The sequence below is a fragment of the Pelophylax lessonae genome, assembly GCF_965119305.1.
Source record: "Pelophylax lessonae genome assembly, chromosome: 2".
NCBI lineage: Eukaryota > Metazoa > Chordata > Amphibia > Anura > Ranidae > Pelophylax > Pelophylax lessonae.
The window spans coordinates 315,341,104-315,358,786 of record NC_138769.1 but is presented as its reverse complement, the minus strand read 5'-3'; the positions used below and the strand labels follow the sequence as shown (position 1 = coordinate 315,358,786).

Here is a 17,683-nt window from a genome sequence, read left to right as displayed (position 1 = left end):
GAGAGTAGTGGATGCATGGAATAACCTTCCTGCAGAAGTGGTAGCTGCAAATACAGTGAAGGAGTTTAAGCATGCATGGGATAGGCATAAGGCTATCCTTCATATAAGATAGGGCCAAGGACTATTCATAGGATTCAGATATATTGGGCAGACTAGATGGGCCAAATGGTTCTTATCTGCCGACACATTCTATGTTTCTATGTTTCTATGTTTCACACATTCAGCGGGCTGAACGAAAAAAACAGAGATTGCTAAACTAAACAAGCGATGGATGTACAGCGATCTCCCCCGCTGTGCTATTGTGTTCGGACAGAACATACCAATCAGATGCTGGTTTTCCAGCATATCCCTTTGATAAAAGCCAGTTCTTAGACCAGCTTTTGTCGGAAGGACAGCTGTACCATGGGCGGAATGTTAAATGGTTCAGTATGACCGGCTAATAGTCGGACCGTGTGTACCCAGCTTAAGTGGCACAAGGCTGCTTGCTGTTTGATGCCATAATTGGCCACCTATTGGCTCTGCACCTTCCGCCTTGGATCTGCAGTGTCCAATCACAGCATAAACTCATCAGTCTACTTTTTCTTTCATTTTCCAGTCAAATATTGGTGGAGCCACAAGACCTTTAGTTAGAGAAAAACTGTCTCCTGCTCTGCAATATCTGTACTGTGTGACAGAGCTGTGGAAACCTTAAAACTGGATGGACAGCAGGAAAGAGCTTGTATTTGTTCGAGACCAGGTTCAAATCAAAATGGGTTGAATATTGAACCAGAGTCCAATTGAACTCTTGCTATTTATTACTGTAAAGCAGTCAGTCTGCATATACAGTAATAAGCCTGGGGCTTTTTTTTAGCAGCTAAGTGCTGCAGGAAGGGTTCAAACACCCTGCGCTGCCAGCCCAAAGGAGAGTTGGACCATGGCTCTCTCACACAAAGCAGTGGCCTGTCTCTCCAGTGGTAAGATAGTCCTTCCCCCAGAATACGGTTTCAAGTAAGTGCCGGGTCACGCTTGTGCGATGCAGGAAGGCTGCGAATTCGCAGCCTGTTACCGCATCGCATCCGCACCTCTGGCAGTTCACACTGCCATATGCGATACGCTGGGGGTTTCAATTAACTGTTAACGACACCCCCAGTTTGATCGCAGTGCGATCTGACAGTTCGCACAGGATCGGATCGCACAAGTGTGAACCACTGTGCGATCCGATCCTGATGCGGCTGAAAAAAAGGGTCATGTGCGACTTTTGTGCGGGTGCAGTGCGAATTTAGCCATACAAAGTGTATGGCTGAATTCGCACTGCACATCCGATCGCATGTAATGACGGAGCAGTGCGCTCCGATATTACATGCGATCGCCGCACACGCTATAGTGTGAACCGGCACTAACAATGCTACTCAGGGAGACAGAGTGTAGTTGACTGGAGAATTATGCTTTGTGAGAGAACTGTGGTCTAAAGCCCCGTACACACGTACCGATTGTCGGCCGTAAATATTCGGCCGCCGAACGATCGGCCGATTGTCGGCTTGTTAGTATGATGCTAACGACAGCCGACAGCGCATTTTCGGCCGAACAGAATCTGTCCTGCAGGCATTCAAATTTTTGTACGCCGACAACAGAACGGCCGATTGTTCGCCAGTCAGTACAGAATTCGGCCGACAAACAGCCGATTAGCACGACTGGGCATGCTCAGAAAAGAAAAAAAGACACGGAAAGTTAACCATCACATGACATCACTTCTGCAGTCGGCTGTTGATGGCCGACAAAATTCGTGTGCAGTCTTTTGCAGTTTTCAGCAGACAGGACAGCACCAGACAAAAGACGGCCGATCGTTCGGCCGACAATCGGTATGTGTGTACGGGGCTTAACTCTCCTACATGCGGCCAGTACAGGATATTTACCCCTCGCTGTAACAATTAAAAAAAAAAAAAGGAACCATGTCTAGTGTTGAGCGAACACGAACTGTATTATTCGTGTTCGTACCGAATAATTGGATTTTTTGTACCCGAACACGGACACGGACACTTTACTGTATGTTCGGGTAAAAATCCGTGTTCGGTCGTTTTATTTCCGGGTTTTGCATGCTTTGGCGCTCTTTTCATGGCGGGCTTTCAACAGCCAATCAACAATCGTTTAACTGGTGTGCCTTAAGCCATCCCAGCCATGCCTGCAAATGTCTCAGTAGCTGTGATTGGCCGTCTGAAGCATGTGACCAAGTCTTTATAAGTTCGAGGCAGCCGCAGCGGCGTCATTATGCTGCTTAGATTCAGGGACAGAGCACACATCAACGTGCTGGCTGCTGATTAGGGAAAGATAGGCAGGAAAAAACCATTTGTGTCCGGATAGAATTGAGGGACAGGTCGGAGTGTTTAGGCAGGGCGAGTTGTAGGCATTTTAGGGATAGAGTCTGCTGAATTATATAGGGTCAGTGTCTTCTACAAACTACAATCGATATTGCTGTGTGGGGGGTGGGGTGAATCTGCACTCAATCCTGATCTACGATCTCTTCTCAATCCTGTTAGGGACAGAGTCTGCTGAATTTTAGGGAAACTGTGTTCTACAAACTACAATCGATATTGCTGTGTGGGGGGTGGGGTGAATCTGCACTCAATCCTGATCTACGATCTCTTCTCAATCCTGTTAGGGACAGAGTTTGCTGAATTTTAGGGAAACTGTGTTCTACAAACTACAATCGATATTGCTGTGTGGGGGGTGGGGTGAATCTGCACTCAATCCTGATCTACGATCTCTTCTCAATCCTGTTAGGGACAGAGTCTGCTGAATTTTAGGGAAACTGTGTTCTACAAACTACAATCGATATTGCTGTGTGGTGTGGGATTGGAGATAGGCAGGTGTCAGTGATCCACATCCATTTTTCTGTGTGTGAGCTGCAGTGAACACAATCTTTTTGGGCTGCAGTGAACACAATCTTTTTGGGCTGCAGTGAACACAATCTTTTTGGGCTGCAGTGAACACAATCTTTTTGGGGTGCAGTGAACAAAATCTTTTTGGGGTGCAGTGAACACAATCCTTTTTGGTGTGCAGTGAACACAATCTTTGTGGGGTGCAGTGAACAAAATCCTTTGTGGGGTGCAGTGAACACAATCTTTTTGGGGTGCAGTGAACAAAATCCTTTTTGGGGTGCAGTGAACAACATCCTTTTTGGGGTGCAGTGAACACAATCTTTTTGGGGTGCAGTGAACAAAATCCTTTGTGGGGTGCAGTGAACACAATCTTTTTGGGGTGCAGTGAACACAATCTTTTTGGGGTGGAGTGAACAACATCCTTTTTGGGGTGCAGTGAACAAAATCCTTTTTTAGGTGCAGTGAACAAAATCATTTTTGGGGTGCAGTGAACACAATCTTTTTGGGGTGCAGTGAACACAATCTTTGTGGGGTGCAGTGAACACAATCTTTTTGGGGTGGAGTGAACAACATCCTTTTTGGGGTGCAGTGAACAACATCCTTTTTGGGGTGCAGTGAACACAATCTTTTTGGGGTGCAGTGAACACAATCTTTGTGGGGTACAGTGAACAGAATCTTTGTGGGGTGCAGTGAACACAATCTTTGGGGGGTACAGTGAACACAATCTTTGTGAGGTGCAGTGAACACAATCTTTGTGGGGTGCAGTGAACACAATCATTGTGGGGTGCAGTGAACTCAATCTTTGTGGGGTACAGTGAACACAATCTCATACTGAAGGTTTGAGGGTGCTGCCTGTTCCATACTCCCCCTACTCCTCATCTAGCCTTTTAGGGGTACAAACAATAGTAATTGGGGCCTAGTGTGGTTGTGTACGTGTGATATACATACACTTTTTTGGGATCATATTTTCTATTCCGCTATTTAATCAAAAACCTTTGGGGATCAGTTAAATTGGGGGATAGTCTGTGTTGGTACGTGTGAGAGAGATCCACCTTTCCAAGTTGTTGGGGTTCATCTCATACTTCTGAAGGTTTGAGGGTGCTGCCTGTTCCATACTCCCCCCTACTCCTAGCCTTTTAGGGGTACAAACAATAGTAATTGGGGCCTAGTGTGGTTGTGTACGTGTGATATACATACACTTTTTTGGGATCATATTTTCTATTCCGCTATTTAATCAAAAACCTCTGGGGATCAGTTAAATTGGGGGATAGTCTGTGTTGGTACGTGTGAGAGAGATCCACCTTTCCAAGTTGTTGGGGTTCATCTCATACTTCTGAAGGTTTGAGGGTGCTGCCTGTTCCATACTCCCCCTACTCCTAGCCTTTTAGGGGTACAAACAATAGTAATTGGGGCCTAGTGTGGTTGTGTACGTGTGATATACATACACTTTTTTGGGATCATATTTTCTATTCCGCTATTTAATCAAAAACCTCTGGGGATCAGTTAAATTGGGGGATAGTCTGTGTTGGTACGTGTGAGAGAGATCCACCTTTCCAAGTTGTTGGGGTTCATCTCATACTTCTGAAGGTTTGAGGGTGCTGCCTGTTCCATACTCCCCCTACTCCTAGCCTTTTAGGGGTACAAACAATAGTAATTGGGGCCTAGTGTGGTTGTGTACGTGTGATATACATACACTTTTTTGGGATCATATTTTCTATTCCGCTATTTAATCAAAAACCTCTGGGGATCAGTTAAATTGGGGGATAGTCTGTGTTGGTACGTGTGAGAGAGATCCACCTTTCCAAGTTGTTGGGGTTCATCTCATACTTCTGAAGGTTTGAGGGTGCTGCCTGTTCCATACTCCCCCCTACTCCTAGCCTTTTAGGGGTACAAACAATAGTAATTGGGGCCTAGTGTGGTTGTGTACGTGTGATATACATACACTTTTTTGGGATCATATTTTCTATTCCGCTATTTAATCAAAAACCTTTGGGGATCAGTTAAATTGGGGGATAGTCTGTGTTGGTACGTGTGAGAGAGATCCACCTTTCCAAGTTGTTGGGGTTCATCTCATACTTCTGAAGGTTTGAGGGTGCTGCCTGTTCCATACTCCCCCTACTCCTAGCCTTTTAGGGGTACAAACAATAGTAATTGGGGCCTAGTGTGGTTGTGTACGTGCGAGATACATACACTTTTTTTGATCATATTTCCTATTCCGCTATTCAATAAAAACCTTTGAGGATCAATTGAATTGCGGGATAGTCTGTGTCGGTACGTGTGAGAGAGATCCACCTTTCCAAGTTGTTGGGGTTCATCTCATACTTCTGAAGGTTTGAGGGTGCTGCCTGTTCCATACTCCCCCTACTCCTCATCTAGCCTTTTAGGGGTACAAACAATAGTAATTGGGGCCTAGTGTGGTTGTGTACGTGTGATATACATACACTTTTTTTGGATCATATTTCCTATTCCGCTATTCAATAAAAACCTTTGAGGATCAATTGAATTGCGGGATAGTCTGTGTCGGTACGTGTGAGAGAGATCCACCTTTCCAAGTTGTTGGGGTTCATCTCATACTTCTGAAGGTTTGAGGGTGCTGCCTGTTCCATACTCCCCCTACTCCTCATCTAGCCTTTTAGGGGTACAAACAATAGTAATTGGGGCCTAGTGTGGTTGTGTACGTGCGAGATACATACACTTTTTTTGATCATATTTCCTATTCCGCTATTCAATAAAAACCTTTGAGGATCAATTGAATTGCGGGATAGTCTGTGTCGGTACGTGTGAGAGAGATCCACCTTTCCAAGTTGTTGGGGTTCATCTCATACTTCTGAAGGTTTGAGGGTGCTGCCTGTTCCATACTCCCCCTACTCCTAGCCTTTTAGGGGTACAAACAATAGTAATTGGGGCCTAGTGTGGTTGTGTACGTGTGATATACATACACTTTTTTGGGATCATATTTTCTATTCCGCTATTTAATCAAAAACCTCTGGGGATCAGTTAAATTGGGGGATAGTCTGTGTTGGTACGTGTGAGAGAGATCCACCTTTCCAAGTTGTTGGGGTTCATCTCATACTTCTGAAGGTTTGAGGGTGCTGCCTGTTCCATACTCCCCCTACTCCTAGCCTTTTAGGGGTACAAACAATAGTAATTGGGGCCTAGTGTGGTTGTGTACGTGTGATATACATACACTTTTTTGGGATCATATTTTCTATTCCGCTATTTAATCAAAAACCTTTGGGGATCAGTTAAATTGGGGGATAGTCTGTGTTGGTACGTGTGAGAGAGATCCACCTTTCCAAGTTGTTGGGGTTCATCTCATACTTCTGAAGGTTTGAGGGTGCTGCCTGTTCCATACTCCCCCTACTCCTAGCCTTTTAGGGGTACAAACAATAGTAATTGGGGCCTAGTGTGGTTGTGTACGTGTGATATACATACACTTTTTTGGGATCATATTTTCTATTCCGCTATTTAATCAAAAACCTCTGGGGATCAGTTAAATTGGGGGATAGTCTGTGTTGGTACGTGTGAGAGAGATCCACCTTTCCAAGTTGTTGGGGTTCATCTCATACTTCTGAAGGTTTGAGGGTGCTGCCTGTTCCATACTCCCCCTACTCCTCATCTAGCCTTTTAGGGGTACAAACAATAGTAATTGGGGCCTAGTGTGGTTGTGTACGTGTGATATACATACACTTTTTTTGGATCATATTTTCTATTCCGCTATTCAATAAAAACCTTTCTAGGGCAAGATCTTAAATTACAGAAATATGAGGAGACCGTCAAATAAGGGCCGTGGCCTGGGTCGTGGTGCTGCTGGTAGAGCTCCTGTTGCAAGGAGAGGACATGGTCGATCTGTGCCAGCTACACGCACAAGTGAAACACCTTCCTCAAGTGTGAGTAGGCGACAGAACCTGCATCAGTATTTGGTAGGGCATCAAACGCCCCTAGAAGTGATGAGGCCAGAACAAGTTGAGGCGATAGTAGATTGGTTTGCTGCTGACAGTGCCTCCAGTTCCTTCACATTGTCTCCCACCCAGTCTACTGCAGAAAGGTCAGAGTTGGCACCTGCAGCCAATGTCCAACCGTCTTTCACCTCACCCCCTTGCAAATCAGGCCAGCAGTCTGAGCCCCAAGCCATACAGCAGTCTCTTATTCTTTTTGAGGACTCTGTCAGCAGGGTTTCCCAGGGCCATCCACCTAGCCCTGCCCCAGAAGTGGAAGAGATTGAGTGCAGCGATGCCCAACCACTTATTCCTCAAGATGAGTACATGCAAGGATCATCGCAGCACGTCTCCGATGATGACGAAACGCAGGTGCCAACTGCTGCGGCGTTCAGCATTGTGGAGACCGACAAGGAGGGCAGGGGTGAAGACTGGGTGGAAGATGATGTGGAGGACGATGAGGTCCTCGACCCCACATGGAATGAACGTCATGCAGGTGAACTGAGTAGTTTGGAGGAAGAGGCGGTGGTCGCACAGAGCCACCAGCACAGCAGAAGAGGGAGCAGGGTGCAGAAGCGGAGCGGCCGTGCCCTAGACACTACGCCCGCTACTGCCCAACGCAGCAAGGGAACGAGCGCACCAAAGTCAGCTCAAAGGAGTTCTCTAGCGTGGAAGTTCTTTAGAAAATGTGCTGATGACAGGACACGAGTGGTTTGCACCCTGTGCAATCAGAGCTTGAAGCGAGGCATGAACCTTCTCAACCTGAGCACAACCTGCATGATCAGGCATCTAAGTGCAAAGCACGAGCTGCAGTGGAGTACACACCTTCAAAACCAAGAAACGTCTCTGGCTCATCCTGCTTCCTCTTCTGCTGCAGTCTCGGCCGCTCCAGCCACATCTGTAGTGATACCGGCACCTGCCACCCCGCAAACAGACGATCTGTCAGCAACACCACCACCTGGGTCACCAACAACCATCTCCACAATGTCCCGTGGAAGCGTTCAGCTTTCCATCTCCCAAACACTTGAGAGGAAGAGGAAGTACCCCCCTACCCACCCGCGATCCCTGGCCCTGAATGCCAGCATTTCAAAATTATTGGCCTTTGAAATGCTGTCATTCCGTCTGGTGGAGACGCACAGTTTTAAAAACCTTATGTCGGTGGCTGTCCCACAGTACGTCGTGCCCAGCCGCCACTACTTTTCCAGGCAAGCCATCCCTTCCCTGCACAACCAAGTGGGGGAAAAAATCAGGTGTGCACTGCGCAACGCCATCTGTGCCAAGGTCCACCTAACTACGGATACGTGGACCAGTAAGCACGGTCAGGGGCGTTATATCTCCCTAACGGCACACTGGGTAAATGCAGTGGCGGATGGGCCTGAGGCGGATAGCAATTTGGCGCATGTCCTTCCACCACCGAGGATTGCAGGGCGCTTCAGTTTGCCTCCTGTTCCTAACTCCTCCTACTCCGCTTCCTCATCCTCTACCGCCTCCTCATCCGGACAGCGTAACACCTTCACCACCAACTTCAGCACGGCCAGGGGTAAACGACAGCAGGCAGTTTTACAACTTGCCTGTTTGGGGGACAAACCACACACCGCGCAGGAGTTGTGGAGGAGCATGGAACAGCAGACAAATGAGTGGTTGCTGCCAGCGAGCCTCAAGCCCGGCCTGGTGGTGTGCGATAACGGGCGAAATCTCATAGCAGCTCTGGGCCTAGCCGGTTTGACGCACATCCCTTGCCTGGCGCATGTGCTGAATTTGGTGGTGCAGAGGTTCCTTAAAAACTACCCCGATATGTCAGAGCTGCTGCAGAAAGTGCGGGCCGTTTGTGCGCACTTTCGGCGTTCTCACCCTGCTGCTGCTCGCCTGGCAGCGCTGCAGCGTAACTTCGGCCTTCCCGCTCACCGCCTCATATGTGACGTGCCCACAAGGTGGAACTCCACCTTGCACATGCTGGAAAGACTGTGCGAGCAGCAGCAGGCCATAGTGGAGTTTCAGCTGCAGCACGCACGCGTGAGTCGCTCTGCGGAACAGCACCACTTCACCACCAATAACTGGGCCTCCATGCGAGACCTGTGTGCCTTGTTGCGCTGTTTTGAGTACTCCACCAACATGGCCAGTGGCAATGACGCCGTTCTCAGCTTAACTATCCCACTTCTATGCCTCCTTGAAAAAACAATTCGGGCGATGATGGAAGAGGATGTGGCACAGGATGAGGAGGAGGAGGAGGATGAAGAGGTAACATTTCCAAGGCTTTCAGGGCAGTCATTCGCAAGGGGCTCCGAGGGTGGGTTCCTGCACACGCAAACGCCAGGGACGCAATTGTCCAGCAGGGGCACAGTTCTGGAGGATGAGGAGGATGAGGAGGAGGAGGAGCTGGAGGAGGAGATGGAACCATGTTCACAGCAGGGTGGCACCCAGGCCAGCTCATGGCCATCACTGGTGCGTGGCTGGGGGGATACAGAGGACACGGACCATACACCTCCCACAGAGGACAGCCTTTCGTTGCCTCTGGGCAGCCTGGCACACATGAGCGATTACATGCTGCAGTGTCTCCACAACGACCGCCGAGTTGCCCACATTCTAACTTGTGCTGATTACTGGGTGGCCACGCTGCTGGATCCCCGTTACAAGGACAACGTACCGTCCTTAATTCACTCACTGGAGCGCGATCGCAAGATGCGCGAGTACAAGCGCACGCTGGTAGACGCCATGCTGCTGGCATTCCCATCTGACAGCGGGGCCACAGTGGAAGCACAAGGCAGAGGAGGAGGAGGAGGAGGTCGCCAACGCAACCAGGGCACCGCCAGCACCTCAGAAGGCAGGGTTAGCATGGCCGAAATGTGGAAAAGCTTTGTCAGCACGCCACAACAAACAGCAGCACCAGCAGCTCAGATGGAACGTCTTAGCAGGAGGCAGCATTTTACCAACATGGTGGAGCAGTATGTGTGCACACGCCTACATGTAGTGAATGACGGGTCTGCCCCCTTCAACTTCTGGGTCTCCAAATTGGGCACATGGCCTGAGCTTGCCCTTTACGCCTTGGAGGTGCTGGCGTGCCCTGCAGCCAGTGTATTATCTGAACGGGTATTTAGCACGGCTGGGGGCGTTATAACAGACAAGCGCAGCCGCCTGTCCAGAGACAATGTGGACAAGCTCACGTTCATTAAAATGAACCAGGCATGGATCCCACGGGACTTTTCCGTACCTTATGCAGAATAGCAATGGATACCGACCTTACCCACCCATTGTTCCATTTTTGCTCTTTCTCACTCTTTTGGGGTGTACCCTCATTTAAAATTTGTGAAAAGAAGCAGTGTTGGCTACCTCGTCCTCCTCCTCAGGGCCAGATTAATGTAGGGTCTATTGGAGCTGCAGCTCCAGGCCCCTACCTTTTATATAGGCCCCGGGTTGGCCATATTCACTGTTACCGCTCTTCTGTCACTTGTAAACACAGAAGTCTGGCTTCTATGCTCGCTTCCCCAGGCAGCACCCTCAGAACCTCCCCACACAGCGTGAAGGCCGGACAAGGAGGGACAGTTGGCGATGCATGGATGTGTTTATGGGCTTCAGAGACAGCATCCCATGTTGAATTAGGCATGCATGGCTGCACCCTTCCTCCTCTGGGTGCATGGCAAGGCACGGCCCTTAAGGCCCTTCAAAATCCTCAGCACCAAGCCCATGATGCTGTTAATCCGGCCCTGGTCCTCCTCCACCGCCGCTTCCACCTACACCGCCCATAGGTGTGCGCAGCCTATTGCATTAAGGTGTGCACCCCAAAGTTGAAATACACATGCATGTGTTTGCCAGCAGGGAGAGTAATGTATCGGGGCCATGTACCTGTAGGCAAGGAGAAATAGAGCAGAGCAGGTCCCAGGGAGATCTTTCCCATCTCCTCACTGGCAATGCTATGTGCCCTAGGTGATTAGGGTGTGCCCAGGCACACCCAGCACACCCTGTGCGCACGCCTATGTCACCGCCACATCCACCACCACCTCAACCTCCCTCCTACTCCATATGGGCCTCGTCCTTCAGAGATGAAGAAGAACATTGTTTTATTTTTCTGTTTTTTTTTGTTGTTTTAAGTTATTTCCCTATCCACATTTGTTTGCAGAGCACTTGCCATGCTCTTAATTACGTTTTGCTGCCATTTGCAGCACTCTAGCCCTTTCCTTTGGTGTTTTAGAGCCATTTTAGTGCCTTAAAGTTCGGGTCCCCATTGACTTCAATGGGGTTCGGTGTCCGGGAAAAGTTCGGTAAAAGTCCGGGACACGGACCCGGACTTTTTTTTAAAGTTCGGCCGAACCCGTCGAACACGGACATCTAGGTGTCCGCTCAACCCTAACCATGTCTGATAGGATCGCTCATCATATTTGAGGCAGCTGGGAGTGTATAGCACATACAGTTAGCTCCATATATATTTGGACACCGGCACAATTTTAGTTTTTTCACGTATTTACCAAAACATATTTAAGGTGTAGTTCTATAATGGATATGGTCTGAACGTGCAAACTCTCAGGTTTAATTTGAGGGTATGTACATCCAAATCGGAGGAAGGGTTTAGGAATTACAGCTCTGAAAAGCCACCCCCCCCCTCTTTTCAAGGGGCCAAAAGCAATTGGACAAGTTAATCAAAAGCTGTTTCATGGACAGGTGTGGGCTGCTCCTTTGTTATTTCTTCATCAATTTAGCAGGTAAAAGTTTTGGAGTCGATTTAAAGTGTGGTATTTGCATTTGAAATCTATTGCTGTGAACTTACATCATGCGTTCAAAGGAGCTGTCCATGCGAGTGAAACAGGCCATTTTAAGGCTTCAAAAACGAAACAAATGCATCAGAGTGATAAGCAGCAACATTAGGAGTGGCCAAATCAACACTTTGGTACATTCTGAGGAAAGAAGAACACACTGGTGAGCTCAGCAACATTAACCACTTTACCACCGGAGGATTTTGCTGTCTTACGTCCAGGCCACTTTTTGCGATTCGGCACTGTGCGACTTTAACTGACAATTGCGCGGTCATGCAAAGTCCTTTTTCCCCCACAAACAGAGCTTTCTTTTGGTGGTATTTGATCACCTGTGCGATTTTTACTTTTTGTGCTACAAACAAAAAAAGAGCGAAAATTTTGAAAAAATAACAATATTTTCCACATTTTTTATATATTTATATAAAATTCCCCCAAGAAAATGTAAAAAAATCCAAATTTTTTATCATTTTTGGCCAATTTGTCTTCTGCTACATATTTTTGGTAAAAAAAAAATTACAATAAGCGTATTTTGATTGGTTTGCGCAAAAGTTATTGCGTTTACTAACTAAGGGAAAGATTTATGTCATTTTTGGTGTTTTCTTTTTAACGAGTAATGGAGGCGATCTGCGTTTTTTTTTGCGGGACTGCGACATTGCGGCGGACAGATCGGACCCTTGACTGACATTTTTGACACTTTTGGGGGTACCAGTGGCATTACTACAGTAATTAGTGCTATAAATATGCATTGTTACTGTAAAAATGACACTGGCAGGGAAGGGGTTAATTTTATTGGAGAGGGAGGGGTTAATGTATGCCTGGTGCTTACTGACGTGTGTGGGGGGAGGGGACTGTGTGACACAAGGACAGATCGCAGGTTCAGCTATGCTGAACCCTGCAATCTGACCCTGCCTGTCACTTAGGAGATCCGCCCGCTTTGTTTACAATAGCGGGCGGATCTCCAAACTCGATTCCCAGACGATCGGGGAAGAGCAGCGGTGATCACCGCCGCTCCTCCCCTGGCCCGACTCCCGCTGTGACTGCCGACTCCCGCGCCGCCCACAAGGGGGGGAGTCCAGCGACGTAGGTCTACGTCGCTGGACGATAACGAGCCACATTGCTGCAGTAGCAGCAATGTGAGCAGAGCTAAAGTGGTTAAAACGGCCTGGATGTCAACGGAAGACAACAGTGGTGGATGATCGCAGGATCTTCTCTATGGAAAAACCCATTCACAACATCCAGACAAGTAAAAGACACTCTCCAGGAGGTGGGTGTATCATTGTCAAAGTCTACAATCGAGAGAAGACTTCACAAGAGCAAATACAGAGGGTTCACTACAAGATGCAAACCATTCATAAGCCTGAAGAATAGAAAAGCCAGATTAGACTTTGCCAAAAAACATCTAAAAAAGCCAGACCAGTTCTGGAAAAGCATTCTTTGGACGCATGAAACTAAGATTAACCATCTCTGTACTGGAAGGATTTGCTCCCTTAATGACCAGGCCATATTTTGTGATTCGACACTGCGTCACTTTAACGGACAATTGCGCAGTCGTGCGACGCTGTACTGAAATAAAATGTATGTCCTTTTTTACCCACAAACAGAGCTTTCTTTTGGTGGTATTTGATCACCTGTGCAATTTTATTTTTTGCGCTATATACAAAAAAAGAGCGACAATTCTGAAGAAAAAACATATTTTTCACATTCTGCTATGTTCCATTCCCAAAAAAATTTTGGGGGGGGGGGGGGCATGGCTTGTAAAATGATCATAGAGACCTGTGATTCTTTTATTATTATTATTTTTTTTGCTAGTAATGGCGGCGATCTGCGATCTACTAACTACGGGAAAGATTTATGTCATTTTTATTGTTTTTTTTTTTTTTTACTAGCAATGGCGGCGATCTGCGATTTTTTGCGGATCGGACCCCTAACTGACATTTTTGACACTTTTGAGGGTACCAGTGACATTACTACAGTAATCAGTGCTAAAAATATGCACTGTTACTGTAATAATGCCATTGGCAGGGAAGGGGTTAACCCTGTGTAAGCCTAGGGGAGTGATTCTAACTGTGGGTGGGGGGGGGGGGGGTTGGGCTTGTGAAATGATCACAGAGACATGCGATCCTATATAGCAGGATCACATAGTCTCTGTGATCATTGCAGGGAGAAGGGCGGACGGCTGTGTTTACATCAGCCGACTGTCCTTCTCTATCAGCGGGGGGAGAGATCAAGAATGTCAGGCAGCAATCAGAGCCGCCTGACACACGCGCCAGCTTCCCCGCTGATGAGCTGCCTGCGCGCGACCGATGTAGAGCTACGTCGGTTCGCCAAGGAGCGGCCGCCTGCCGCAGTAAATCAGCGGGTGGTCATGAAGTGGTTAATTAATAATCATGCTACCAAAATTATTGTGTGCTGTAAATTGTCTCCAGCATTGCTCCTGTTTCTTCTTGCTTGAGGTGGCCATTTTGCTAATGCCCAGAGCCCCTAAACAGCTGTAAAATATAAAGTGGAACTAAACCCATCGATTTAACGGTTTCAAAAAAACATTACATTCCTGGAAAGTTGGAAATGCAAACTGTCACATTTGATTGTGTCCTCAACCAAACTGTCAAACCATCAAATGGCTGGTGTCATAACTGATCACGTGTGCAGCACCATGACAGTTGCAGATCAAACAGAAGCAGCCTCCTTGGCTGTAAAGGATGGGAGGGTTTAATTCTGCTGTAAAGTTGTCAGCAAATCGGCCTCTACAAACTTAGCAGTGCATAAAAATGCTTAAAAACGAGAAGATACTGAGCATGTGCAGAGCAGGGTAAGACAGTGTATTACTGGATTTTTAACATTATAGGCACTTATTTTTCATGTGTTACATAGCTAGACCTCTAAAAAAGGACCAGCCTGAAGTGATCTAGCAGGACTTCATTTCTGACTAAATTTACACTTTAAGAAATTCTTTGTTTTGTTGTTTGTTAGGGCATTAACAGTGTCTGTAAGCAGTAGTGAATAGTAAGAGGAGTGGATCAGTGTACATCTATAAAAGAACAATTTTTGCATGTATTGCCCACTGATTGATTGATTTATATTTACTCTTTTGTTGAATTTCCCCAGCACGTCAGGATTTTCACCCTACTATCAGCTGTAAAGAGACTTCAATCACAGTCTCAGTCAGTACTTGTGAACTAGAAGCACTTGGTCTCGACCCTTCCACAATTCATCTGAGGGATTCATCAGTGGATTGCAATTTCTATTATCCAGACTCCATCAATGGTCAGAAAGCGACCTCTATCCAGACCAAATCTTTATCCAACTGGTGTGGAAACAACGTGACGGTAACAGACTTTTGATTTACATATTCATTCATTTTAGCTACTCCTGTGTTCTCAGATTGTGTGTAGTCCTTACTTTTTTGGAAAAAGTGACCCTCAGCAATTGGTCTCAGGATTTTTAAGCGATAGCATAAAGCTCAACTCCAGCCAAAAACGTTTTATATCATTTAGGATAGACCGGGGAAGAGTTAGGGAGCTCTGACAGCTTTTTTTTTGGAGAGGTTTTCTTTTCTCACTTCTTGCCGAGAATCAAAACAGAAATCCAGACTGGTGAAAATATAAAACATTTGAAAATGTTTTATATTTCCACCAGTCCTGAGAAGGTGACAACCACATTTCTTGTATAGGCATCATAGTGATAGGCAGTGAGAGAAGACCTTCTCAATTGGATCACTGTGATAGGCTTTAAGGGATAACTGTACTTTTTGTCCCCTCTCCCTCAAGAAGCCCCCTGAGTTTTCCACTTGCAATCAATGATCCATGGAGATCTTATCTTTGGGGCCAATCGGGGCTGCACGGTTCGTCACAAAAACTCTCCTGGCTGTGCATGCACAGTAGACTTTCCATTTAACCTAGGTTCACACTAGTGCTGCTGCAGCATGATGCATTTTTAATGTGTTTTTGTAGTGCGACATTGTGCATTTTCTATGCATTTTATTATGCTGATGCGTTTTGTTTTTTGTTTTTGGAGGAAACGGCTAGAGCTGATATACAAAACTTGCCAAACCACACACTAGGGTTAGGTTCAAATCTATGCATGTAAGGTTGATGCACTTTTATGTGTTTTTGTGGTGCATTTTCGATGCATTTTCACGGTTCCTGGGTTTTTTGGTAGAAGGAAGAGACTGGTTGTTAAACACAAACAAAAGTGATTTAATGCGGTTCCAATCTTTGGACCCAAAAAAGCACCATTCTGCATAGGAGAAAACTTCCTGCACATTTCAAAAGCCACATTGCAGGAAACTGTTAAAATGTGAATGGGACCCATACGAAAAAAATGTTAAATGGATTGCAGTGCGTTTCTGCAGATCTGCAAATGCACTTAAACCTGCATAGATATAAACCTTGCCTAAAAATTGCATGTACATGCAGTTTTCATGTGCTCCTATTTAACCACTTTACCGCTGAGTACCGTAGTACTACTGCGGCAAAGTGGCTCGTTACTACGTCGTCAGACACTCCCCTTGTGGGCGGCGTGCGCGCGCTGCCGGAGGCTCGCTCCCGCTGTTTTCAGTCACAGCGGGAGTCGGGCCAGGGGAGGAGCAGCGGCGATTGCCTCTGCTCTTCCCCGATCGTCGGGGATCTAGTGTGGAGATCCGCCCGCCTGTGTAAACACAAGCGGGCGAATCTCCCAAGTGACAGGCAGGGTCAGATTGCAGGGTTCAGATTGCAGGGTTGTGTCACACAGTCACCCCCCCCCCCCACACGTCAGTAAGCACCAGGCATACATTAACCCCTCCCTCTCCAATAAAATTAACCCCTTCCCTGCCAGTGTCATTTTTACAGTAACAGTGCATATATATAGCACTGATTACTGCAGTAATGTCACTGGTACCCCCAAAAGTGTCAAAAATGTCAGTCAAGGGTCCTATCTGTCCGCCGCAATGTCGCAGTCCCGCAAAAAAAATCGCAGATCGCCTCCATTACGCGTTAAAAAAAAAAACACCAAAAATGACAGAAATCTTTCCCTTTGTTAGTAAACGCAATAACTTTTGCGCAAACCAATCAAAATACGCTTATTGTGATTTTTTTTTTACCAAACATAGGTAGCAGAAAACAAATTGGCCAAAAATTTAAAAAAAAATTGATTTTTACATTTTTTTGGGGGGGAATTTCATATAAAAAAAATGTTAAAAATATTGTTATTTCTTTGTTTATAGCACAAAAAGTAAAAATCGCATAGGTGATCAAATACCACTAAAAGAAAGCTCTGTTTGTGGGAAAAAAAGGACGTAAATTTCGTTTGGGTACGGCGTCGCACGACCGCGCAATTGTCAGTTAAAGTCGCACAGCGCCGAATCGCAAAAAGTGGCCCAGACGTAAGACCGCAAAATGCTCTAGTGGTAAAGTGGTTAAGTCTATGGGGCAAAAAACAACACCATAGAAGTACCTGCACCTTTTCAAAAATGCACTTCAGCTGTGCTGCATTGATGTGATTGTGCACCATAGAGGATGTCATTTGCAGTGCAACATGACAATAAACACAGGAGAAAATTGATGTGAACGGGGGGGGGGGGCTGGGGTGAATTCAGGAAGCATTCACATTTGCGAATGCTTCCCACACTATACGAGAACCCCAGCAGAGGATCCTAGGACTAGCTGCGAGAGGCAGCCCCATTGAAACCAACAGGAGGCTGCTGGCGCTCACAGCAAATCACAGCCAATGGCATGTAATGGTTCATGCAGAGATCACATTTAGTGATCGGCCTTGGGCGCAGACTGCATCCTTATTGCTATGGGAAACCTTTTGATTGTTATGCCGCGTACACACGATCAGATAATCGGACGACTTATCATTCACATTTTGTTGCATGATACTAATATTGAATTTAACATTGCTAAATGCGCTCTACTAAATGTAGGATTTTTTTTCATGATTCTGGAAAAGCTTTCTTTTTGCGTAGGTACATATCGGAAGTGATGTCATATATGTGTGATCCTTGTGTCTGCCACGCCTTTTGGCTATTTCCATTCGTATTATTACTCGTTTGCTTGGATTTATTCGCTCGTTCTCGTAGTAGAAAAGGAGAACTGTTCTGAAGGAATGCAGGACCCAGCATTTCCAATTGCCATTTTGGGGAAATTGGCTATCCAGAATGTCC

General features: G+C 46.5%; 1 protein-coding gene across 1 annotated transcript in view; it reads left to right on the top strand.

Moving 5' to 3' along the window:
- LOC309548085 (uncharacterized protein) overlaps positions 1-17,683 on the top strand; it is a 108,810-nt gene that overhangs the window by 79,611 nt on the left and 11,516 nt on the right. Inside the window, exon 16 of the mRNA XM_082248049.1 lies at positions 14,644-14,864. Within this exon, the coding sequence (XP_082104175.1) occupies positions 14,644-14,864 (221 nt within the window). The remainder of the gene's footprint in view (positions 1-14,643; positions 14,865-17,683) is intronic.